The 26,614-nt window shown below is 40.2% G+C and overlaps 1 protein-coding gene across 2 annotated transcripts in view; it reads left to right on the top strand.

The window, feature by feature from the left end:
• The window catches only part of Jarid2 (jumonji and AT-rich interaction domain containing 2), a 190,070-nt gene that overhangs the window by 60,953 nt on the left and 102,503 nt on the right, over nucleotides 1-26,614 (top strand). For both annotated transcript variants that reach the window (XM_075969773.1, XM_075969772.1), the window contains one exon: nucleotides 24,285-24,420. In XM_075969773.1, the coding sequence (XP_075825888.1) occupies nucleotides 24,285-24,420 (136 nt within the window). The remainder of the gene's footprint in view (nucleotides 1-24,284; nucleotides 24,421-26,614) is intronic.

Raw genomic sequence — 26,614 nt, 5'->3', positions numbered from 1 at the left:
ATCATGGCTCTTCGAAGCTAATGGAAGGATTGTGGGTAATGAAGAAGAGTCCATAAATGAACAGTATTATAAATTTAGAGAATTTGCATTTGTACAGAATCTATATATAGATTCAAGGAGATTAAAGTGTTGTCACATGGGAGTGGGCCCAACATTCATCACATTCCAAAGCTGTTTTAGTCCTCTCACTTGACTGCATCCTCCCTGCTTGAGGAACTCTGCTGTGTGTTACATCTGTGCTTATCTCTCCAGAGTGCACACAGGATCTTGGGGATCTTGTTTTCATAGGTATTTGTGCTCACCTGCTTTGCTTTAATAACACTGTTAGTGGTTTACAACTAGAGAAGCAGAACAGTGATGTGGATGATTAGTAAAGTAGATCATGGTAAAGTGAGAGTCAGCCTGAGAGCTACATGAAGGGACAGATACCCTAGAAGATGAAGTTGTAAGGGTCAATGTTCTGTGGATCTTGGGGATGACGTTCTAGCTTGGTATATATCTAGTTTAGGAATATACTCACCTGAAAGTCTTTTTTTCTTAACTAAGCTCATCCCCCCCTTTATGAATTCACAGTAAATAGTAGCAATACTGTAGCAGTACCATTTATGAACACCATGCATGCAAGATATGCCTTCTATGCACATCTTCATACCTGAGAAGCTCTGCTTCCTGTTTCTACTTTCCTTCCTTCCTTGAATGCATAAGGAAGTTATTGAAATATTGAAAGTTGAGGATAGTAAAAGTGGGAAGCTAAAAGCTACCCTGGTGCCCACCAATGATCAGTCTTTGTGCATCTTTGGGTGTGTGCGTGCATTGATATCATTCTAGTGTGTGTGTGTGTGTGTGTGTGTGTGTGTGTGTGTGTGTGTGTGCGTGCGTGCGTGCATGATATCATTCTTGTGTGTGTGTGTGTGTGTGTGTGTGTGTGTGTGTGTGTGTATCTGTGTCTTTTTGTGTAGTTGTGGCCTTAAAACAAGATTCAGATCATCAAGTAAAGAAAACCTTTTTGTCTGTTTTCCTCAGTGCTTTTTTTGTGGGTACTGTTGGTGTAGCTACTGTTGCTGCTAGATTGTAGTAAAAGAGGTGCTTGTACATGGGCCACACACCCCTTATTTCACTTAGCACGTGTAGCAGGTATCAGCAAAAGCCAGAGAAGCCACTAGTATGTCTTTACAGCTTCTTGGCTTAGCTTTGGCGCTTCATTCTTCTGGATCCACACTTGTCAGCTGTGACATCACTCCTTTCAAGCTCTTCCTCCTTTAGTCCGATAGGGTTTATTTTTTCATGTCCTTATAATTCTGATTTACTGGGTCACACTGGGAAAGCTTCTAGCGTGACATTTTCCATTGATGTTTGTCCATAGCATGCTTTTTTTTTTTTTTTTGCTAAGTTCTCATCTTTTTCTTGAGGACCCATGAGCCTTCTGTACCCTCTAGTCGGGAACTCATAAACTCATGTAAGGTGAATATATCTGAAAAGTAATTAGGAATCCAGAGAAGCAATTTCCGTGATATGTAAGTTGAATGAGGCAGAAACAAATGCTTCTGTTTTACTATATATTTGTGTGAGTACATGCGTGTGTACACATGTGCATGCATATACATACATACCTACGCACAAACCTGCCCTAGGCCTAAGATTCCTTTCTTAAACTGTCATTGCACAGATCCTTGGGTCTAAGTTAGAATTCTCTGGTTGGAGTGTGGGCTGGGAGGGCTGGACTGGGAAGTCAGCTGCTGTCCCTGGGATTACTATTGCAGGAGAGTACCCTCCAGGCATCTTCCTGAAGTTGTTGAGACAGGTTCTCATACTTTTCTCTTTTCTGCCCATATCAGGTTGTGTGTGTATAAATAGTGTGTGGTAGATTGTACACTGAGCTCTTTTTGCCTACCCTATACCCACTGGAAAGATGGGAGTTAGTTTTCTTTTCAAGGAGAAGCTTTAATCTCTGATAAGCTGGTTAAGCCATTGTGCCTTTTGTCTCCTCTATGAATATCAATACACCCATTTGGATTTCGTCTTTTCATATAGACCAATGTCAGGAGTTTTTCAAATTTGGAATTCTTTGCGTTTTACTTGTTTACTTGACAGGAACTATGTAGCCCTGGCTGGTTGGGACTGGCTATATATAGCTGTCATCACAGAGATCCATCTGCCTCTATTTCCATATTGCTGGAATTGAGGGTGTGGACCCAACATGGAGTATTTAAGTGTTTTCTTCTCAAACTACCCATGAACAACTTTTCACTGTTATGGGGAACAAAGTGAAAGATGCGAGTGTATGTAAACTGACTAACCTTTATTTTGTGTGGAAAAAGCCTGCAGAAGTAGGCGTTTATAGTGTTATAATCCTTATGATTTTAAACAAACAAACAGCTTCTTTACATTCATTTATGTACTAAGCATTTAAATGGATGTTTAGCAGAATCTTGTTCTGGGTTTTTTTCTGTTTCTAGCTTTTGCTGTAATTAAACTTGGCATGAGATAGGATGCTCTTCATGACCCAGGGAACAGGACGTGTATGTACTCTAGGAGTGCTGAATTTTTGTTAGCTTTTTATTTTCCCCTCTTCTTTGATTTTGCAATTCAGGCTGTAACTTTAAAAAGAAACTGTAGGGGCTGTTCCCCAGGTTATTCACAAAACGAGTCTTTGTCTGCCTTTTCATTCACCATCTGCTTACAAAGCTAAATTGGAATCGTGCTTGTTTTAATTATTCTCTACTTGTGTGGCCAGGAGGTTATTTGGTCTGGTGAGGTTACATTATAAGCTCTCGTTCTCAGTGCTCATTAATGCCACTGAGTCCACATCCTGCGCCAGCACCAGAATGGTTAAGTGGATCCACTTGTGTGGCCAGTGCTTGATATAACACAGTGGGCACAACCAAATTACCGGAGGAAGTGTGGTGTCAGTGTGTGGTTTTCTTCTTTCTTTTCTTGCAGTTTAATCGCCAATAATGTTGATTGCTTAAGCGTATTTTTCTTCTATTAGAAATATGATTACAAATGACTTAGGTAAGTGCTAGAGGGATAATGTACATTTCAGAAGTTCTTGTCTTTTTATATTAAAAGCAGAATAAAAAAAAGTACATTTACCATCTTGAACCCTGTATACCCCATGAATAATGGAAATTGTGTAGTGAGAGACTCTAGTGTACAATCATTTTTCTGTGAACCAGCTAAATGATTCAAGCTTTACAAAGAGGTATTGTTTAGCAGAAGACTGACATCAAAGGTCTTCTTTAAAAGACATATAGAACATGAAAGTTTAACATGTATGTATACACAAAGCGTTCTTCAGTCACCCATTTCCATGTATGGTAGGAACAGATTCTTAAAAAAAACCCCAGGATTTTCAAAAGGTGACATTTTAGATGTTTCTGTGAGAGATCTCTTGGTGTTGTGACCAACTTAAAGGTATTTTTTCAATTTCAGAGAAAGATTTATTGTGCAGCAAGAACTTACTCATGACTCACTCTTAATTCTTTTTATTCTAGAATGAACAAGTAGTAGTAGTTGTTTCTGCCTACCCATTCTCTCATCTTTGTCTATACAGCTAAACCTGTTTAAGTCAGTTGGGGGCCATGGGACTCCCTTAACCATATCTGCTTTTTAAGCTCAGAATTTGGGAGTCTCAGAGATTGGATGCTAGAGGCAGGAGGACCAAGAGTTCTTGGCTATGGTGAAATTCTCTCCAAAACCCCAAGCTCTTCTTTTGGGCAGTGGCTGCAGAACTGTTCAGCCTCTGTGTTCTTCTTGGCAGGCCATACTGTTTTGATACTTGCAAATATGTTTGAAGAAATTCCATTATAAACTTATATTCAGGCATAGAATCTGAAAACACGGGATGATAGATAGCAGGTGACCTCTTAACTCTATATCAGGGTCTATAGAGGTGGTGTCTGGTGTCATTAAGTGTTGCTGGTCAAAAATGCTGAAAATGATGACAGTGTTTCTGCAGAACAAACTTGATACAATCTTAAGTTTTTTGTGGTTGTGGCAAATGATACTGTTGTAGGAAAATAATTCTGTTTTTCCCAGGACCTTAATTTTTATATGATTGAGTACTTCCTTTAACTCAAGCACACTGTAAAACTCAAATAAGCATTTACTATAATGGTGTTAATACCACTCACTCAAAAATTTGAAACCAAGTATTTGTTTTAATCAGAAACAGATTTAATACTTCTTTTGCAAAATACCCACAGCAAAGTCATCTCACCACCTCCACTTCTTTGAAAACATTTTTTTATGGGAATCTACAAAAGAGGCTGGTGAACTGCTGGTGCCTATGCATTGGGCCTCCTGTCACATGACTTGAAGGGTTCACCTCGTGAAAGAAAATAATGTATGGATTTTTCCTGAGAATCATCTGAATTAGGTTTGTATATTCTTTTGTCCACTGACTATTTCTTGAGCTGCTTTTCACATTGGGGAAATGAGGGACTTCTTTGAGGTGTACAAGACATAAACCATAATTTATCCCTTTAGCTACATTCTATTTCCTTTTTAAGCTTAGCCACCGGATTCTTTTTTCATTGACCCAGCCTGCTATTCGGTTCACACTCCCTTTTCTTTCTGCTTAAATAAAGTCATCTAAACAGTGTACTGTGAGTTTCTTCTTTTCTTTATTTATCCAGTTATCAGATTATAGTTGTCTTGCTTGGTTTAGGAATGCATGGGTAAGCAGTGATTTAATGGTAGGACATAGATATTTATTGCATTAGGCATGATCATACTTTGACACCCAAAGTTTGGGCCAAGGGAAACATACTAAGAAAGGTGATCAAACAGTTACTTAAATAAGCCACATGTCTCGTCCCAGTCCTAACTGTGGGTCAAGACCCACACATGACATATTAAATGATGAAACTTAAAATAGGAGTATGGAATCCATAACCCTGAGGAAGCTGACTTCCCCAGTATACACGCAGGTGCTCTCAGAGCGTGTTTGAGTTGGTACAGGCATGTCAACAGAAATTGATCTGACAGTGTGAAGACAGGAGAGCTTTTCTAATTAAAGCCTCTTGATGACATTAGACGGTGTTGCTTAATTATAGCAAATTATATTTTCACAGAGCGTGCCTGTGAAGGGGTATTACCAGTGTGCTGCATAATGGAAGAAAATCTGACCTCCTCATCATAGTTTGTCCTATGGAGATGACTTATGTCACCATCAGGGACCTGAGCCCTCTGGGAACACTTTCTGACAGTTCTTTCTCTGAAGACATTTTAAATGCATGGTTGCATATTTAACATGTCTGGACGCTATATGCATTGAATGGGATAGGTTTTTTTTATAGACACATTTTATTTTTATGGCCTCTCCTTTTCTGCATCCCTCTTAAGGCACTATGGATTTTTCCACATGCATACATGGGTATTTCTCCTCCTTTGTTTGAATACATGATTATTCCTAGTCTCTATCTTGAACCTGACATTTACAATACCAGTGTTGGCAGCCAGATGGGGCAACTAGGAATGAATAGGCTATTTTTAAGGGCACTGGAAGCATCCTAGTACGTTCTCTAAGCCTTTTTCTTGATTCAGAACTGGAATATTAGAGTATACACCAACACATAAGATCTTTTTGATATTGAAACGCAGGGCATGGTGTACTGAGATGGTAATTCCTGGTCAGAATAAACTGTTTTTGATGTGGTAGCATATGAAACCACCTAGGCTCGTTGATGTTACTATTCATTTGTTTTTATTGACTCTTTTTTAGAAAAGTAGTGTGGTTGGGCCAGCGGGTTTGTTTAATATTTTCTTGATGCAGATTATTAAATCCTTATTTAGGTGTCTCTCCCCCCTCCCCCTATTCTATCTTGAAATATGTTAGACACAGCAATTGAATTGGTAGAGCTAGAGGGGACTTTGAATTAATCTGTTTGTAGCTTCTATTTTAAAGATGACTTAGAAATTCATGCAATGCAGTTCAAGCACTTTTTACTTAGCATCTGACATGTTTGTTCTTGTAAAAGTTCTGTTGGCTTTGCATCTGTGACTATTTTATTTAAAACTAAAATACATTTTTACAAAACATCTGTTTTATGTGTTACGGATATAGCAGGGAAGGGATGCTCTGACATGTGTAGCTGCAGGAGTTGGTTCTCCATTATGAAGATCCCAGGGATTGAATTTGAGACAGCACTTTTACTCACGGAGCCCTCTTGATGTTCTCTGGCTTTTTTCTGCCTGCCTGCCTGCCTGCCTGCCTGCCTGCCTGCCTGCCTGCCTGCCTGCCTGCCTGCCTGCCTGCCTCCCTCCCTCCCTCCCTCCCTCCCTCCCTCCCTCCCTCCCCTTTTCTTCTTTGGGTATCTTTTCTTCTTTCTTATCTGCTGTTTCTGGGCGTTATCTCTTAGGTTTGGCACTGTGTGCTGTCACATTTGTTGAAGCTGACACACAGTTGTGGGACAGAAAAGTAGTACATTGTTGGGGAATATTATTTTTAGGTGTGTGACTTTTTGTTTATGCTGCATTTGTTTAACTCTGTGAAGCTGTGTTACTGTGCCTGTCTAAAACACCTGATGGTCTAATAAAGCAATAAATGGCAAGGAAGGAGCAAGGATAGGTGGAGTTAGCAGGCAGAGAGTATAATTAGAAGGAGAAATCTGGGCATAGAAAGAAGAGCAAGAGAACAAGGAGAGGAGGACATCAGGGGTGAGCCACCCAGCTAGCTACACATGGAGAAAGACATTTACAGAAATTGCTGGGCAGTGGTGGTGGCGCACACCTTTAATCCCAGCACTCAGGAGGCAGAGGCAGAGGCAGGCGGATCTCTGTGAGTTCGAGGTCAGCCTGGTCTACAAGAGCTATTTCCAGGGCAGGCTCCAAAACTTCAGAGAAACCCTGTCTCAAAAAAAAAAAAAACCCAAGACAAAACAAAAAGAGAGACAGGGACTTGTCATTGTAGCTCATGCTGTCCACATACTTCTTCCTCTTGAGTGCTGCACACCGCTACTTCTAACCCTTAAATGATACCTTTTTTGAATATTTGAAAATGGATAAAGTGATATTTCAGAAATTTGATGGCCTGCCCTGACTAGTCTTGAATTGCCTGTAAATCACATTGGGTCATAACCTAATGAGGTAATAAGTAGTCAGCTCTGATCACACACCCACTAATGACCCCCCCCCCCACTTTTTTATTTTAAAGAATGAAGTAAAAGAGACTGTTCTCAAAAGGAAGTCTGTTTCTCTACCCACGCTTCCTTCCTGTCCTGTGATGTTAGGAAAAATGTTAATTTGGTGGCTTTGTATAATTTTCATGTCAGTGGAAAAGTGTAAAACATTCTTGCAGAAATAGCAGTTCCCCACTCCAGCCCTTTTCTCCTTTGCAGATGGATCTATTACATGACAACTGGTTCCCATAGTCTTTTCTACTCCTGCACACTTTGCCCGGAAAATTCTAAAGCCTTGACTTCACTTGACTTCACTTTTCAATAGCATATGTAAGATGCAGATAGGGTCTCTTAGCCTCTGCAACTAAGGGAGTAGACCAGTGGTTTTCAGCTTGTGGGTCACAATCCCTTTGGGAAACCTCTATCTCAAAATATTTGTTTACATTATGATTCATAACAGTAGCAAAACTACAGTTATGAAGTAACAACAAAAGTAATATTGTGATTGATGGTCACCACACCATGAGTGATTGTATTAAAGGGTCACAGCATTAGGAGGGTTTAGAACCACTGGAGTAGACAGTCATTAGGATGGCCTCATCCCAGGGTAGATATTTAGACACCTGACCTTCTTGGTAGGTCTTGGTAGGAAGTTCAGGGACCTGCCACTTCCTACCAAGACTTGCTACACTTGCTTGACTAGATTTTTCATTTTGTCTTCAGGAATTACTGAGATGCCAATTAATTTTATTACTTGGTTAGTCTTTTCATGTGTGTGTGTGTGGTGTTGGAGTATGCATGCATACATAAACTGCTTGCCTACAATCATGAGGTCCTTGGCTTGATCCCGAACATTCCATAAACCTGGTGTAGTGGTGTATGCCAGTAAAAGATACAGAAATTCAAGGTCATCTCCAATTCCTAGTGATTTTGAGGTCAGCTGGGATAGAGACCTGTAAAAGTAAACTTAAAAAAAAAAAATGAGTTTTTTTTTCTTCACCAGACCCAATGAAGCATCAAGAAGCAAAACACAAATATTAAAGCACTTCTCTTTCTTAGTGCGGTATGTATTATTCTATAATGCAGCTAAATTAAAACATTACCCCTGGTGAGCACATTCTAGAACAGCTCTTGTATATCAGGCTAGGATCCTCATTCAAGGCATGGCCATTTAAACTGCACTGTTTATCAGAGCAGGTATCTACTTTGGGTTGTCAGATAGTCAGGTAGCAACTGTAATGTCTGTTAATATGCATTTATAACCAGTGTTGAGGTATTCCAGGGTTTTCTGTAAGCATCTGTTGTTAAAAAAAGAATTAGAGTACCATTCCCATTGTTTAACTCATCTTCTTAATGACTTAATGAATTGCTTGGTCAATACTTTTTTCTTTTTAAAAGAGAACTTTGTTGCTAAGACTAGGAGAGCTGGATGGAGAGGTGGTCCAGTGGCTAAGAACTCTTTCTTGCTCTTTTGTAGAGGTTGTTTAGTTACCAACACTGATTTAGGAGGGACACAACCACCCACACAATTTGAGTCCTGGAGATACGGTGACTTCTTTTGATATGTGTGGGCACTGGGTATTTACATACACACGGAAAAATACTCAAAACTAAAACTAAATCTAAAAATCAGTAGAGATGAGTTTTCTAATTTTATTGTTTTTTCTTTCGTGTGATAGACTGTTGAATGGAGCCTTGAACATAGTAGGCGTGTGTGCCAACACTGAGCTGCCATGTTTTCCATAGCCTCTCTTTAAAAAATGAGCATTAATAAATAGACCGTCACCTTTCTCTGCTATTAATTTTTATCCGCATTTACTAGCTACTTCAGACATTTATAGTGGTAATTTGATCAACAGCAGACAGTATCTATGTCTGTCAAACTAAAATACAAGAGGGCATATGTGATGAAAAATCAACAGCTTAGATTGGAGTTGTAGGCCCTGCCATCTGTGTGTTCTTTAGGATGCTCTAGGAAGATGTAGTCACACACACACAATTTAGTTTAATCAAAGAAAATACAATAACAGAGTGCTGTGCTGTCCTTTCCTTTCTTACTGGCTTGGAACTTGCTGTTTTAGACAAGGCTGGCCATGAACTCACAGAGATCTCCATCTTAATCACCATTACAGGAATTGAAGGCATGTACCATCATACTTGGTGTGACTGGATGCTTTTGCATTCCTAGTTGGGATTAAAAAAGGCTGCTAGATAGGCCTTTCAAGTTTGGTTCTGTGACTTCTGGGACTTTTTCCATTGATCTTTAAAAGAAGGGTGTTATTAAGTTCCCTTCACATGCAACCAAATGAGTCCTACAATTTTGGTGGACATTATTATTACTGGTTGAACTTAGTGATGATGAATATCATATTAAAACCTCCCCCAAACTGGATCACAGCATGAAATTAAGATATTGCACATCAAAGAACTCTGGGCTACAGTTGGTTCAGTGGAGGGGAAGGAAGGGTAGTTTGATAGCCTGTCATTGTGCTCTCCAATGTTTAGCAGATGTTCTTTGAGTTAATATTGCTCTTCAGTCATCTTGGACAGAAACGGAATCTGGATAAGATCAAATTGTTTAGACGAACGCGCATTGATCTGGCATCACAAGTCTGTAAGCCAGCCAGAAAAGGAGAAACTAGCAGCGAAAGATTAAAAAACAAGGCCAGTTATTAATAGGAGAGTAGCTTCCAAGTCTGTCAGTTACTTAAGGTTTTTCCTTGTGTATGTTAATTTGGTGGAGGACCTATTTAAAGAATAGCTTCAGAGTATGAAGCTCAGCTGTCTTGATCCTGGGTTGATAGCATGTGCTCCTAAGGCAGATATTGCAGTTTGCTGGAGTTTTAAGGAATCAAAAGATTACTTTTCATTCTTAAGAGTGAGACTTGATTTTTTTTTTTTTTTAACATCCACGGTGCTTATGAAACTCAAGTAGTAGTCAGTCCTTAAGGCAGTTTTGGAAAGATGTTGAAATTTATTCAGTGGATGTTGCTTGAGTGTTGTTGTGGTGTGTGTGTTTTTTTTCCCCCTTCCTAGACAGGGTTTCTCCGTAGTTTTTGGTTCCTGTCCTGGATCTAGCTCTTGTAGACCAGGCTGGCCTCGAACTCACGGAGATCCGCCTGCCTCTGCCTCCCGAGTGCTGGGATTAAAGGCGTGCGCCACCACCGCCCGGCTCGAGTGTTTTAATTTCTAGTATTTGTTACTGTATTACAAAGGGAAAACATAAGTTTTCTTATCAGTGTGTGTGGGTATGTATGTTCCTTGTGTCAGCTCAGCTGATGGCAGGGGAGAGAATCAACTCAAATGGGCAGTTGTTGCCCTAAAATCCGATGACTCCCTCTGCTTAAAAAGGAAAGGTTGATTAGGGTTCAGGCAAGACTACTCTGCAAGTAATGTGCTTGCCATGCAGGTCTGCTTACCTTTGTTTTATCTCTGGAATACAAGTCAAAATGGACTGAACCCCCCCCCCCCCCCCCCACAAAGAAGGCTTATTAACTGCGCTCTTCCTGTGCTCCACTGCTGGGTTTCAGATGTGCACATGCCTCTGCCTCCTCCCTAGGACTGGGCTTGAACGTGCACCATCATGCCCAGCTGTAGTGCCTTCTGGTGCATCTTTAGATCTCTTACTAATTATATTTAAATTAGTTGATATTTTTTAAAAATATATTAACAATGTTACATTGTTAGGGACAAAATCAAGACCATTTTATGTACATTTTATAACTTTTTTGTGTTTTATAAATTTATTCTTCCTTAAAATACAAACAAATTTGCTGTTTGTTTCACTGAGCTGGACATGTTCTGAAGAGGAGTTCCTTTTTCTTCTCTTTGGTTAAGGTTGTATGGTAACATTTGGGTTTAACTTAGCCTTTGTGTCCTTGTGACACATTTGGGACTCACTGAGCCTTGTGGAGACAAAGGGTGGGTTATATAGTCTTTGCTCTGCCCTGAATTCTCAACCTGCGACAAGTTAGCAGTTTTTGCATGGGGTGTTCTGAGAGTGTACTTGCAGTGAAACATGCTGAATTGAGTCAGGTGCTGTTATTAAGTTATTGGCCTTTGGAATTCTCAAGTGAATCCTGTCTGGTGGAAACCTTCTCTTGTTTTCAGATAGACATGGAGGCTTTGAAAAGGCTCTGACTCTTTAACCCTGGCAAATGCATAGCAGAGCATCTATTTGAATGTGACTGTGATCCATGAAGTACTTTAAATGCCTTTCCCAAAGAATCTGGCTTCCATCAACGACTTCATTTATTCAGTAGAAGAGCAATTTGTTTTTTATTACTCAGTAGCTATGGCAGGTGTTAGACTCCTGTTGTTAACACTAATGGCAATCAGCATTTAACTTTTTTCTTCACTGTCTGCTGTCTTGTGGTTTTCCACTATTCTAATTGTCACACAGTGGAAGTAATTAAATCCGTGCAGCTCCTCCTCTTATGAATGCTTGCACCTCTTTTAAGTTTTCTTGGCCTTCCCATATTCTGGTTTCAATTATACTATGGGTCGCTGGACTCTGTAGGACAGATTATTGGCTATGGTATGGTCTTCTCCTTTTTTCCCTTGGTTCTTCTGCAGTTGCTTGATGTCCTTGTGTCCTCTGGTTTGTTAAAGATACCTAGTTCCTAAGTATCATAATGAACTCAACTTCACAATGTCCCCCAATATACCCTAAAATGCACAAGGAGTTGAATATGAAGTGGATAGTGAGCCAACTTATCTTTGTTAAAGAAGTAAAACTACTTTGGACTGTTTTCTTAAAATTGTATTTCACTCTTATATCTAAATGTTAAGAAGGTGCTAAGAGAATTTAATAATTTAGTCATAAATGATGGTAGGCAGGAAATACAGTAGTAGTTTGGGGAATGCCAACTCAGATCTTTTCATGGAAGTAATAACAATGAGGGTATAGAAGAAAATGGGTTATATTTTGTTTTGTCTTTCGTTGCTGCTCATCTGTCCCATGTGCATTTGTGAGGAGGTTTCATTTTGATGTTATCTTTAGATTCCAGAGTATTCTTTATTTGTGCAATACATAAGACCAAAATGGAGGCATTATTCACCACTTTAAACACTGGCTTCTTAAAAAAGTAGAAAGTAACATCAATGTATTAGAAAATAGAAGTGTGTTTATACTTGAAAAGAAACTTGGATTTAAAACGACCCTGAGATTACTGGTGGTCCATCTGTAATCTCAGCACGTGGGCAGTGGGATCCCATGAGCCAGCTGGCTAGCACAGCTAGCTGAGTTAGCAAGCCCCGACATCAGTGCCTGAGAATGGAGACCACCCCCCCACCCCCACCACCCCCACCACCCCCACCAGCACCACCACCACACTGTGCACCTCCTTGCCCAGAATCACATATTTTCATGCACATATGTGCATACTGACATGTAAAAAATAAAAGTCTTTGAGACGTATACTGTTTGTAACAGGTCTAAAATCCTTCCAATAAGAAAAGAACCCTCCTTCCCTCATTCTGTTTCTGAATTTTCATTTATATTTTTGGATTTAGACAGTTGTTTTCTCAAATGTTTTGGAAACTTCATGTAGTGATTCATACTTTAAGTGGTTTAAATGTGATTATAACACTTAAATTTAATACTTGGACACTAACTTGGAATTTTTCTCATCCTTTTCTTCAATTATACTTGAAAAGACAGAGGATTGCTCTTGGTTTGCTAAGTATGAAAATGTGAACCTCCAAGTTATCTTTAATTCTCCATTGGGATCATTAGCATTAAAAGTCCAGTGGTAGCAAAGAAATCCAGGTGACATAGTAACAGTAGGCAAGAACCAGAGTGTGGGGAGGTGGCTTTGCTGCTGGGGTTTAGCTGTGGAGGGATGTTAAGACAATCACAAAATAGAGTCTAGAGCTCAACATGAGGTGTTTTCCTCTGACACTCTCCACTTCATTTAATTATGTATACTTTCATGCGTATATTGGAGTGGGAGTGGATGAACAATACATGGGTCTTCTGCAAGACATGCTTTTAGCCTCTGAGTCAGCTTTACCTGCCCTTTCAGATCCATTCTTCTCCCCCCTACCCCCTCCTCAATCCCCGAGTCTCTCTTTTAGCCCGGATTGTTCTGGAACTCCCTTTGTAGGCCACAATGGCCTCACAGAGCACCTGCCTCTGCCTGCTCCCTTTTATATTTGAGAAAGGGTCTCATTGAACCTGGAGCTCAGCAGTGTAACTAGAGTAGGTGAAGAGGAAGCCCCAGTGACCCTCATGTCTCCAGCAGCTTTCTTGCTAAGTTACAGTCTGGTGGTCAGCTTTTTATGTGAGGCTTGGGGATCCTGACGCAGGTCCTCATGCTTGGATGACTGACCCATTTCTTCAGCACATGAGCATTCTTAAATGTATTTTGTAGTGTACTCTGAGGCAAACACTGGTTAATTAAAGCCATGAAGACTGCATTTGGATTGAAGTAGAATTTTAAGTTAATTGGTGTGTGCCTTAGGCAGTAAACATTTCTAGTGAGACTCCTTAAACCACAGCCTAACATTCATGACCTTTGACCTTTCAATTTATATCAATTTCTTAGAGATACATTTTCTATCTAGTAGAGGATGTTAGTGAGTATCTCTGAAGGATGTAATTCCTGTTTAGGTCTCTCCGATTTGCAGATGGGACTTCGTTTTTTTGATAGGAGTTGCTAAAGAAAAGTGTTTGGTCTGAGAATGGAACTCTGGCAGGTACATCTTTAGTATTTTGCATTTACTACCACAGTCACACTCTCTGTTCTAGTTTATGTTCTAATGAGAGAAGTGGGCCTAATTGGGTTAGCCGGAAGAATGGTTTCTATTTCCATGTTTGAAAAGTCCCATGTCTATTTCAAGGGTTGTACAGTCTGGAGGTGGAGGACAAATTAAAGACTACTGTTTTAGAAGTGGGCCTGAGTTTGGCATTGGCAGCTTGATAATTACAGTATTGGCAAAAGAGCTTTGAATTTTGGCTCTTGGAAGACCTCCTGAGGAAATGCTGAAGAAAAAAGGACGCTGTACAACAGAAAGGGAATAAGAGACTCTAGAGCCACTGAGACTGCCTCAGGCTAGTGCTTTGTTGTGCCAGCAGGGTGACTCTGCTGGGGAGTCAGTCCCATTATCCACTAGAAAAAGGGCTGGTCTTAGTCTGGCTATCTGTTTAATTCATGCAGCATGTTTTCTGAGCAAAATTTTGAGTATTTTCTGTTCTCATCAATAATGAAGAAAACAGAGCTCACCTCAGCACGTTTATGGAAAGCAGTAAGGTCTGAGGAAAGATGTTTCTTAGTCAAAACCAGACATTTTCTAAAAGGTGAATGAATTAATCAGGATTTGTCTGCTTTGCTCCTAACAATAGTTACTTTAACACCTTCTTTCTACCAAGTGGCAGAATTCTGTCGGAAGGATTGGACTAACGAAACAGGAAGCCTGGGTTGTTGTTAGCTCTTTCTTTCTCAGGAACATCTGACTATCATTTATTCTTTCTAGATCCCAGGCTATGTGAAATGAATTTGCATGTATAAATTTAGTTGTATGTGTGATGTGTAGCCTTCTGTTGTTAGCAATTCTAAGCATTTTTGTCCTGGTCTCTCATTCAGAGCTATTAGCTTGTGGTCAAGTCTTATTCCCCATTAATACAATTTGTGTGCACACCTTCATCACACACACACCCCCCCCCCCCCCCCGCCCCTGCATAACTTTTGGACTCAGCTGGGAAGCTATCTTAGGCTTCTGAACACTCGCTGTGTGGTCCCTTAATGCAGGTTTTTTTAATTAATTATTTATTTATTCATTTATTATGTATACAATATTATGTCTGTGTGTATGCCTGCAGGCCAGAAGAGGGCACCAGACTCCATTACAGATGGTTGTGAGCCACCATGTGGTTGCTGGGAATTGAACTCAGGACCTTTGGAAGAGCAGGCAGTGCTCTTAACCTCTGAGCCATCTCTCCAGCCCCTTAATGCAGTTTTTTAAATGGGATGTTTTGGCACCTGTGGTTGCTTCAGTCAGTAAGAAAAGAGACACCTTGAATTATTTGCCCTGGTAATTCTTCAAGCCTCTCTAGACTCCCTCTCTCTAATCACATCCTAAATTATTGGCTCTCCTTTTCACAGCATCTCAGCAGATGCTCACTCCACAGTCTCCCATAGATACCCAGAACCACTTACCACTGAAGTCTCATTTTCCACGTAAGCACATACTTTATTATGTAAATGCTTATTATGAAATTTGACTTATCAAGAACAGTAAGATTAATAAACAATTATAAAATCCAGCAGTTATACTTTAGTGGATCTGGTTTGAGTTATTTAGGCTGTCTAGGGTGAAAATACAGATTAAAACTCTTGTGGGGCATTTAATCGTGATTTCTTTTTTCTTTTTTTAACCTTGGAAAATGGTTAATCGAGGAGAGAACCAACTTAGTTTTGGCATGCTTGAAGATGCTGAGTTTTATTTTGTGTGTTTGGGTTTCTTGCCTGTGCCTGCAGAAGAAAGCTCCAGATACTCTGGAATTAGCTTTGGCATGCTTTAAAATGAACATATCTTCTTTTTCTAAAGAAAAGCATTGCACTAAACCAGAGAATGTGAAATGTCTTAAGTAGATATTGGTTTTCCTAGTTACTTTGTTTTCTTTAAAAAAAAAAAAGCCATCTTCCACATGTACACAGTAAGTAGCACTCTTCTCCCAGTAACTTGTAGGAGGGACAGGCAGATATTTTTTATGTACGCTGTAGTCTTCTTTGCACATTTATTTCTCTCCTTCTTCCTGAAGTCTTGTTTCTAGAACTCAGATTAATATATTAACATGCAATTCATTCTTTGCTGTGAGGTGCTTGTGGGTGTTGGGAATTGAACCTGGGTACTCTGGAAGCGCAGCCAATGCTCTTAACCACTGAGCCATCTATTTCAGCCAGCTAAGGTTCATTGTTTTATAGTATTTCATACATTTCCAGGTATATTTCCAGCAAAGCATAACTCTATATCTGTGACTTCTTATTTCTCTCTCCCTCCAATATCTGGTTGCCCCTGATCTGCTTCAAAGATGACTTGGTTTCCCATTGGAGAGGCATTTTTTATCAGTGGAATTACTTTTTATATCTGCATGACCCACTGTGTCCCACTTAGCATGCAAATACAGCCAGTGATAATTTCCCTGATGAAAAATTCTATAGTAGACTTCTTTTTATAGATGAATTTATTTTTTTTAAATTCCTGTACCATATTTTAGTTGTCTCCGCATCAGTGAATGGGCATTTGTGCTATTTATTGATTTTTCTAATATTTATTACAGTATTTAACTATGTAGTCCAGGGTGGCTTCAAATTCAGCATCTTTTTGCTGTTGCTAATAATGCTTCCAAGACTTGTGTTTTCCAAGACAGGGTTTCTCTGTAGCTTTGAAGCCTGTCCTGGAACTAGCTCTTGTAGACCAGGCTGGCCTCGAACTCACAGAAATCCGCCTGCCTCTGCCTCTGCCTTCCAAGTGCTGGGATTAAACTGTGCTACCATTGCCTGGCCAGTTTCTGCATGTTTTTTTTCTTTTTAAATATTTATTTATTTATTATGTATACAATATTCTGTTTGCGTGTATGTCTCCAGGCCAGAAGAGGGCACCAGACCTCATTACAGATGGTTGTGAGCCACCATGTGGTTGCTGGGAATTGAACTCAGGACCTTTGGAAGAGCAGGTGATGCTCTTAACCACTGAGCCATCTCTCCAGCCCCCCAGTTTCTGCATGTTTTGTTTAAGTATGTAAGAATAAAAGTCATCAATTCCATGTCTTTCTCCTGAGGTACCCACACTTTCCCACAGCAATTTTTGTGATGACACTGTGTAGAATGATGAGTTTCTCTACATCTTCAGTTTAATAATAATAATAATAATAATAATTTTTCCTGTCCTCTAAAAATCATAGCTAAAGATTGGTTTTGGGAGAAATTTATTATTTTTGTGTTAATGTGCACATTTTTTCTGATGAATTACAGGACCAAAAAGAAATCAACTTGTTTTATGGGTTTATATTTATAATTCTTACTTGTACTTGGGTTTGTTGGTGCATGCCTTTGATCCTAGCAGAATCAGGAGGATCTCTGGTAAATATAGTGAGTTCCTGGACAGCCATAGCTGTGCAGAGAGACCGTGTTTTAATCTGTGTTAAAGCATTGCTTGTAAGGACAGAGCTTGAACACAAACTGCATTTGTGATTTCCCTTCATGTGCACTGCAAACCTTTGGGCTCAGTACACAGTGAAAGGTCATCTGTAGGGAGAGAGACCTCCCAGTGTTGTTCTTACCATTGTGAGTTCTGTGTATTTCTTCATCAAGGAATCCTTTCATGAACATCTCTCGAGACCATCCAGAACAAAGTTCAGTAATTGCATCTATAGGTAGACATTTAGAGCATGAGAGTTTGCAGTTAAGGTTAGGGGTTTATGTTCTAGCATTTGGGCCACATGCCAGGAGCCATGGAAGCAGGCGGATCATGAGTTGAAGGTTAGCCTGGCATGAATATTTTTGTGTATATACCGAGACCTTCTTTCCAACACCCTCCTCCACCGTAACCCCCCCCCCCCCCCAAAAAAAAGGCAAAGTTCTGAGGAGGATCCAAGAGGGGAGATATGTAAAGATATTTTTTTTTAAAAAAATCTTTCTTTCAATACAACAGATTTAGTATGAATTTCATTATTACTGTCCTTTAAAAAACCATTTCAATATACACCCCCCGCCCCCCCCCCAAAAAAAAAAACAAGCACCAAAAACTGTCAGTGGATGTACGTTGTAGTTTCTAGCAGGTGACTGTAGAGGAAACTAACAACAGTGCTACTTGTATTTATGGATAGGTCCCTAACTTTTTTATTTTCTTTTTCTTCTTCCCCAGAGACAGGGTTTTTCTCTGTGTAGCCTTGGCTGTCCTGGAACTCTGTAGACCAGGCTGGTCTCTCCTTCCCAAGTACTGGGATTAAAGGTGTGCTCCACCACTCACTGCTGGACTAGCTTTTAATCTTTTTTTTTTTGGTTGGTGAGGGTGAGGGTGAGGGGAATGTCTGGAGACTTCTTTAGAAGAGTAAGTGATTTTATTTTGCGCCGCCCCCCCCCCCCCCCCCCCCAGGGTTTCTCTGTGGTTTTGGAGCCTGTCCTGGAACTAGCTCATGTAGACCAGGCTGGTCTCAAACTCACAGAGATCTGCCTGCCTCTGCCTCCCGAGTGCTGGGATTAAAGGCGTGGGCTACCACCGCCCGGCTTTATTTTGCTTTTTAAACTAGAGATTTGAATTCTTTTTAATAAAAGGTTTTATAGGCCGTGAGACTGCTCAGTGGGTAGAGATACTTGCTGCCAACCAACTTGACTACTACCTAAGTTTGTGGTTTGAAAAAGAACCTCCCCTTCCCCAACACCTACCTGTTAAAGTAGATTGAGGGAGACACAGCAAATAAGCTGTGTCACAAATAAGCTAATAATAAAAGGAAAATCTTTAAGCATATGTATGTAAACAACACCGGAAGCATGTATACTTCAATGCATTTTCTAATTCCCAGTGTCTTCAACTTGAAACAGGTTTAACACGGATCATAATTCTGTGATAGGTTCGGGAGCATCTAATTGTACATCATCTTCAGAATGCTATATAGCTTCCCAGATTGCTAGAAAGGCCAGACGAAGCAGGCGGGGTTGGAGTCATGGACAGGATGGTTCTGTGTATGGGCATATAGTATAATATAATAAAATACATTATCAAATAGCACATAAAGTCAATTGAAACTATAGCCAGTGTCATGCACAGTGCTGTCCAGTAGACCTTTATTCTGTGATGGAACTTTTTAGAGCTGAGTTGTCATTTTTATTGGGTATGAATGCTTGAAATGTGGCCAGTGTGACTTGATAAGCTCTTTGATTCATTACTAAGACTGATGGTGACCTTACTAGGTAGTACAATTTAGGAAATGCTGTTTGAGGGATTTGGAATCTATTCCTACTCATTACCTTTTACCTGCTGAGGTTGTAGACAAACATTACCACACCTTTCCTGGTTTTCTTTTTTGAACACAGAAATAAAATTTATTTCATCTTTAACCCTCTTTATTCCTTCTAGGAAAGATCAATTGAAGCTTAGATTTCTGTTGATTCTCGGATATAATCCTGCTGTAGATCTGGTGTTTTTGAATATGGCAGGAATAGAGGTGTGGGAGGTATTAGCCCTGTCTGCTCTGTTCTGAGTGTACTCTGTCTTGGCAAACGTGGATATCCTCCTGCCATGCTGCTTACTGCCTTCATGACACCGAAAGTCTGACATGCTCAGGCGCAAAAGAGCAGACTTGGCAGCTACCCAGCAGATTTTTATAAAAGCTCAGTTGGTGGCCTGAGATTCTGGCTGTCAGAGTTGTATTATGTAATAAATCGGTTTTCAGTAGAAGTTCATAATCCAATTTCGACTGTATCTTTAAAAAAAGACAGTAATCACATATAGGCACACATTTTTTTAAATAAGAGTTTGAGAGAAGTAAAACTCCTTGAATCACTGTTTTCAGAGTAGTTTCCTTGACCTAGGAAACATGTCTGGAGGAACTTTGCTTGACTTGTTTTCATTTTAGAATCAATTTTAGAATATATGTCATCTTTCTTAGGATGTTTCTTGCCTTCTTATTATATTTCTGGGTGTGAATTATTTGACCGGCTTTTCTCTGTTTTAGATAAAACATATAAGTTTTTAGCATTATTGAGTTGATCTGAGAGGACTCCGAGGAAGGGAATGATCATACCCCAGGCTGAAAAAGTACGCCTTTCAGCCTTTCCCTTTGCAGTGCTTCTCACGCCCACTTCTGTTTAGTGACAGATAAATTCCTCTCTCCTCCATTTTTATTGTTTCATGGTTTCATTGTTTTCAAATTGTTGTAGTTGGAACAGGCTGGTGTTGTCTTGTGTAGACTGATTTAGCTACAGGTGTCTGAGACAATCAAGAGGTTTCTGATTGCTTTACCCAAGGAGAAGAAAATGGCCATCATCCCTTTCCAGTGTTGTCCTTCCCATTCACTTTTGTTGCACCACCACCTCTAGTGCAAGTCTTACTAGGTTCATGGACAGCTGAGCAGGGAAGTCACAATCACTAAGTGTAGGTAAATGTTGAGGGCTGCCTGGCTACCAGTGAGTAATCAGTACACCTTGCTGTCAGTTCAGACAGTACCACTTTCCATAATCTTTCCCTGAGTCTCCAAGGAGGTACCTGCTCTGCAAGCTGAAGTCATCATATGGGTGGCCCCTTTTATTGAGGAGTTAGCTGTCATTGGAAAGCAGCAGCAGGAACAACCACCAAACCATTATCCAGGGTTTTTGTTTTGTTTTGATTGATTTTTTTTTTTACCATGGTCAGAGAAAACCTCGGTTTGTATTCTTGTATACCCATGTTTTAATCTTAGAAAGTTTTTTGTTTGGAGTGTTAGTAAGTTTTTCTTCTTGTTTTTTTTAAAGACAGGGTGTTTCTGTGTAATAGCCCTAATTCTCCTGGATCTCTGTTGTCCAGGCTGGCCTCCAACTCGAAGAGATCTGCCTCCTGAGTGCTAGGATTAAAAGGTGTGCCCTACTACTGCCAGCAGACGGATGTGCCTTCTCACTTCCCTCCCTCCCTTTGTCTCCTTCCTTCCCTTTCTCTTTTCCTTTTTCCCCCCTTTTCTTTGTCAATGTGGGGAGACTGGTACAAATAATTATGTGGTTCCTCAAGAGATAAATGTGATATTTCTTGGATCTCTTCCTTTGTTTGGTGATACAATATACTTCAACTGCACCTCCTTCCATGGAGGATTAACTGCAGGCACCAGGAGATCCTACAGTGTTACTGTGCTGCAGGTTAGTCCTCTCTTAGTCCTGCCCTGGCATAGAATTCACATTCTGAAGTGTATATTTCATCCTTGGTGTCAAATTTTAAAGGCAGCTCATGGCATATTAGGTAACTAAAAAAAGAAGGTATGAGTGAGACAAAGAGTGGTTAGAAGGATTTGTGAGTTTTTGTGCTCCTCTCTTAAGACCGCTGTCCATTAATGCTTTGTGACCTCTGAGACTGACTAGGACTTACCCTACGTGGACAGCTTGTGGGTCCTGAGGCTTGCCTCTGTGTACCCTGTATTACTAGGGAGCAGTGGGATACCCACTGCTCTGCAGCTGTGAAAGGGAGTTTGATGCTGGATATTTTGTATCCACAGTCATGTTATTGCAGTGGCATGTCTTTACCAGCCTTGTCGATTCTAAAGCAACAGGTGGGCATGTGTGTGAATTTTATTGTCTAGTATTTGAAACTGTATAATCCATGTTTTCATAGGTTGCTTCTCCTATATTTAGACTACTTATTTGTAGTGATGAACAGCAGGCTGCGTTCCACCACCCGGCTGCCCACACGGCTAGCTTTATACCCGAAATAATTACACGGAAATTGTATTCTTTTAAACACTGCCTGGCCCATTAGTTCCAGCCTCTTATTGGCTAGCTCTTACATATTGATCTAACCATTTCTAATAATCTGTGTAACACCACAAGGTGGCTTACCAGGAAAGATCTTAACCTGCGTCTGTCTGGAGTGGGAGAATCATGGCGACTGACTGACTTGGCTTTCTTTCTCCCAGAATTCTGTTCAGTCTACTCTGCCTACCTAATTTTCTGTCCTATTAAAGGGCCAAGGCAGTTTCTTTATTTAACTAATGAAAACAACTCAAAACAGAAGACTCTTCCCCCATCACTTATTGGTGTAATCACGGTGCTGGTGTCAATAACTCGGTTTATATTTTAAATAGACCTCAGTTGGAGTGGTAAATTCTCTCATCTAGAGTCTGAGTCAGGATGAGGGCTCCAATCTTCGCAGAATGCAGCAAATCTGCATGGGAGTTTCATACCCAGAGCTATTTGGGGTTTTATGATTTATAAACTGTTGATGGAGGAAATAACAGCCATTGTTTGTTCTGGAGATCCATATGAAAAAGTGAGAATGTGGTGGTAGTGAAGATAATTCTGAAGCCTGACAGCTTTAATAAATTCGTCCTGGCTGCTTAAGAGGTGGGTTCTAGCCCATCTCCTGCCGAGAGTGAGCAATATCATTTGGTTGCAGGTAATCTGCTAGGGGAGCTTGCATTTGCAAACTCAGAAGAATTGCCGTAAAAATTTAATTCAGCCCCATTTTACTCTTCATATATAGTTTATCCGCATTATCTGCCACATTGATTATTTGAGTTCCACAAATGGAGCCTGGTTAAAAACCTTTATGTTTCTGGTTCTAATCATGAATTTGAAGGTTTCTGGTGACCTCCCTCCCATTAGAGTTTTAGAAGTTTGCTCATGTTATTCAGGTTAGGCTGATACAGTTTCTTGGCTTTCCTGTCAAACCCCAAATCCTACCTTGGTATGTGTAAGGCCACACAGAGCTCAGGATGTACTGCTGTCCTCTAAAAGAAATGCCATTTTCGCAGGTCTGCAGGCGTAAGGGAAGTCTAGCAGGGCAAGGGGGAAATTGTATCTTGCTTTCTTCCTTGGACTTTATCTAGGACAGTAGTTCTCAACCTATCTATGGGTCAGGACCCCTTTGACGGGGCATCAAGCAACCCTACCATGGGAATTGCCTAAGATTATTGGAAAACACAGATATTTATATTATGATTCACAATAGTAGCAAAATTAGTTATGAAGTAGCAACATTTTCATGCTTGGGGGTCACCACAATGTGAGAAACTTTATTAAAGGGTCACCACTGCTCTAGGAAATCCTTGAATCTTAACAAATGTGCAGCTTTTTGTAGGGCTTATAATCTTTATGTGGTTGGATTTCTTTCTATGAACTAGTTTGTATTTATGTAGAGTTTAGAAATTTAAGAGTGGGACAAGCCCATGGAGATTTTACATTGTTTATTTGTAATGGGAATAAAAAAACCAAGTCTTTTGTACAGCCCTTATGCCCTGGATGTCAGTTCTGAGCTATTGTGCTTCTCCAGCAGAAAGAAAAAGTAAACATGAGTATTCTAATGCTGCTTTTACCTAGACTTCATTTTCTTTGTTCATAGAGAAGTCATCCAAAGTGTCTGAAAAGTAGGTGTGGAAGAAGTAGGTGTGCGATTGTTCACTAGCAAAGTGCACAGGTCCAGAGGACAGCACAGCACCTCTGAATGTTCTCAGCTAGCAGAGTCTTTGCTGAAAACAAAATCTTCCTGGTTTCTCAACAGGCATCTCTTCCTAGTTTCCACATGGTATCACTAACTTCACATGCTCCATGATCAAACTTAGGGCTGTGTCCTAACCACCCCTCAGTAGTTCCATTTTCTCACATTCTCTTCTTTATTACTTAAAATGCACAGTATCCAATCCACTTACCAAAAGAGAACCACATATGTAATGTAATGTATACACATATACTGTAGTTTATATGTTGACTGAGTTTTCTGTCCTGCCGAGATCCCACAGTTAAGTCCCAAAGAAACCACAAAGAGGTCTACATTAACTATAAACTGATTGGCTCATTAGCTCAGGCTTCTTATTAACTCTTAATTATTCTTGTCTATGTTAGTCACATGGCTTGGTACCTTTTTCTGTGAGGCAGTTACATCTTGCTTGCTCTGTGGCAGGGTCAGGACTGCAGACCAAGCTTTCCTTTTCCCAGAATTCTCCTGTTCTCATTTTCCGCCTCTACTTCCTGTCTGGTTGTCCCACCTATACTACCTGTCTGGCTACTGACCAATCAGTGTTTTATTAAAATACAATTGACAGGCTACAACCATTGCCCCACAGCAAGTTTTGTTTTTTGCTGGGGTCATGCAGCTTCAGTATTAATAGTGTTAGGTGCATGAGGAAGTAAGATTTGCATTTCTTCATTGGATGATTAGCTTGATTTGTGAAGAAGGAATGTATTGCTACTGTACATTGTAGTACTAAATCACATAATACTTGTTAGGAACTTGACATTTCTCCCCCATCCCCAAAACAAACAAACAAACAAACCAATAAACAAACAAACAAAAACCAATCTGACTGTTTATCCCTGGATGGCTAGGTTCCTGCTATGGTAGGTCTGGGTGACCTCAAACTCATGGAGATACACCTAACTCTGTTTCCCAGTAGTATTAAAAGTGTGTCCTGTTGGAATACTTCCTTTATAGTAAAATTTGTGTGCTTTATTTTTGGTGATCCTCCTCTTTACATTTCCACAGGATGACAGTGATGGGATCCCATGGTCAGAAGAGAGAGTGGTCCGGAAAGTCCTGTATTTGTCTCTGAAGGAATTTAAGAATGCACAGAAAAGGCAGCACGGGGAAGGCATTGCTGGGAGCCTGAAAACAGTGAATGGTGAGTGCACAGTAGAAACTGAGCGCGGTCCCTCTCTTGCCTTCTTCTTTGTCAGATAAGCAGTTGTGGCCGTAAGAATATGTATTGTGGACTTTGTATTGTTCCTTTATGTACTACACAATGGAATTGGGAAGGTGCCTTGGTCTGTTGTGGAGATCATGAACTGAATGTGAAGCCTATATTGCATTTACCTCCCCTCCCCTCCCTTCTCTTCCCTTCTCTTTCTCTCCCTTCTCTTCCTTTCCCTTCCCCTCCCCTTTACTTCCCTCCCTTCCTTCCATGGCTTTCTACACAGTATGTGTATAGAACCCTTTAATGAACTTGTTGAAATGTGGAGCCCTGTGTTCTGCATATAAGAAATATCCTAAAAACCTCTACTCCTTGTGATGTGCCATTAGTCTTGTGAGCCCCCTGCTGGCGCCCTTGTTGACTAGGCCTTGACAGTTGTGCTACAAGGCACTGTGTGTACATGATTAGCATCCCTAGTCTCAAAAACAAACCTCTTCCTGTGTTTAACTAAGAGATATGAAAAACTGGAGAGAACTGGCTCCTGTGTTTATTACTTTCTCTGTCATTCAGTAGGATTTTTTAAAGAAATAACGTTAAAACTTCAAAACATTTCATTGTCTATTGTAGCAGCAGCCTATTACGTAGCCTACTGTATGTATATTATACTTTGTATGAGGTCAAGAGCAAAGAAAGGGCCACGGGAAGAGATCCTGTTTTTGTCTCAAAGGTTTAGCTTTGGACACAAGGGGAATCAGCACATGCAGTATACCAGGTGCCAAGTGATAAATAGTTCATATATGGCTTTCAATTTTCATCTCCTCTGCCTCCCTATAGCCCCTCATTTCCCTTGTTTGTATATGATGATTATATTTGTGTAAATACGGAAGTCAGAGAACAATCTTGGATGTTGGTCCTTGCCTTTCACATGTTCGAGATGAGTCTTCTTTGCCTTAATTGTAAACTGAGTCCTCTATGGTTTCTTATTGGACCCAGTACTTACAGAGTAGATCTGTTTGTCGACTCGCTTTCATAGGGTCATGGCAGGGTTTTTTAAGACCGCCTCTGTGAACTCCACTGTAGGCCTAACTTGTTTTGCTGTTTGAAGCTGGTGATCTAATCCCTGTTAGGGTGACTTGAAGGAAGACACAAATCCTACCTGGTTTGCTGTCTTGCATAGGCATTTTCTTACCCCAAAATAACTATACCATTTTTTAAAATTTTATTTTTTATGTATGGTTGTTTTGCCTGCCCATGTTATATATATACCATGGGTGTGCCAGGTGCCTGAGGAGGCTACAGCAGGCAGTACGTCCCCTGGAACTGGAGCTAGAGATGATAGTAGGAATTCTAGGTTTTGAATCCTGGTCCTCCAGAGGAGCCATAATAAGCATTATTTACCCCTGAGCCATCACTTCAGACTCGACTCTGCCAGTTTTGTTCTACATAATATTCTCCTGATTTCCTTAATGCTCATTTGAGCCAACATATCTTTGAACTGCTCATTTGGAGAAATTATATAAGCTGTAGAAACCATTTTCTATTCTTTGCTTGTAATTCAGTAAACTCTAATCCTTCTGAACATTTGGCATGGTGCTTTACTCTAACAGTGTAACATAGTAATTTGCCTGGTTCAGTTTGTGAGTGTTTGGGCATGGAGTGTTGATGAAGAATAGCTTTGATTCCAGAGCAAGGGTAGAGGAGCAGCAGCTACTGGTTGCGGTTGTTTTATTTTGGTGAATAGGGATGTTATCTTATGCAGGAGTTAGCAGGCAGTCCCATAGGGCTATTATTTGTTCATCGTCAGAAGTTCACTGTAATTTTTCCAACTTGGAAATATTAGGTGTTATGAAAAAGAAGTTAGAAGGTTCCCCAGGATTTAGTAATGATTATTTGGATAATGACAAAAAACTAAAGATAATCCTGTATCTCCATCCAGTACTTACACAGCCATCAGGCTACATTTAGCTTAGACTTTGTGAAAATTAGTGTGAAAATACTGAGACATTATAATAACAGTTACAAAAGGCATTTCTGTAATATGACTGATGACTTCCATATGCATAGTAAAACTTAAGTTTTTGTCAGGGGACTTCGCTTTTACCCTTACATAGACCCCAGACTTGTGATCCTCATACCTCTGACTGACAAGTGCTGGGTTAATAGTTAGATACCACCATGTCAGGTC

Source organism: Microtus pennsylvanicus, chromosome 4 (genome assembly GCF_037038515.1).
Source record: "Microtus pennsylvanicus isolate mMicPen1 chromosome 4, mMicPen1.hap1, whole genome shotgun sequence".
NCBI classification, from domain to species: Eukaryota; Metazoa; Chordata; class Mammalia; order Rodentia; family Cricetidae; genus Microtus; species Microtus pennsylvanicus.
Note: the sequence above shows the minus strand (reverse complement) of the source record. Positions and strands in the feature narration are given on the sequence as shown.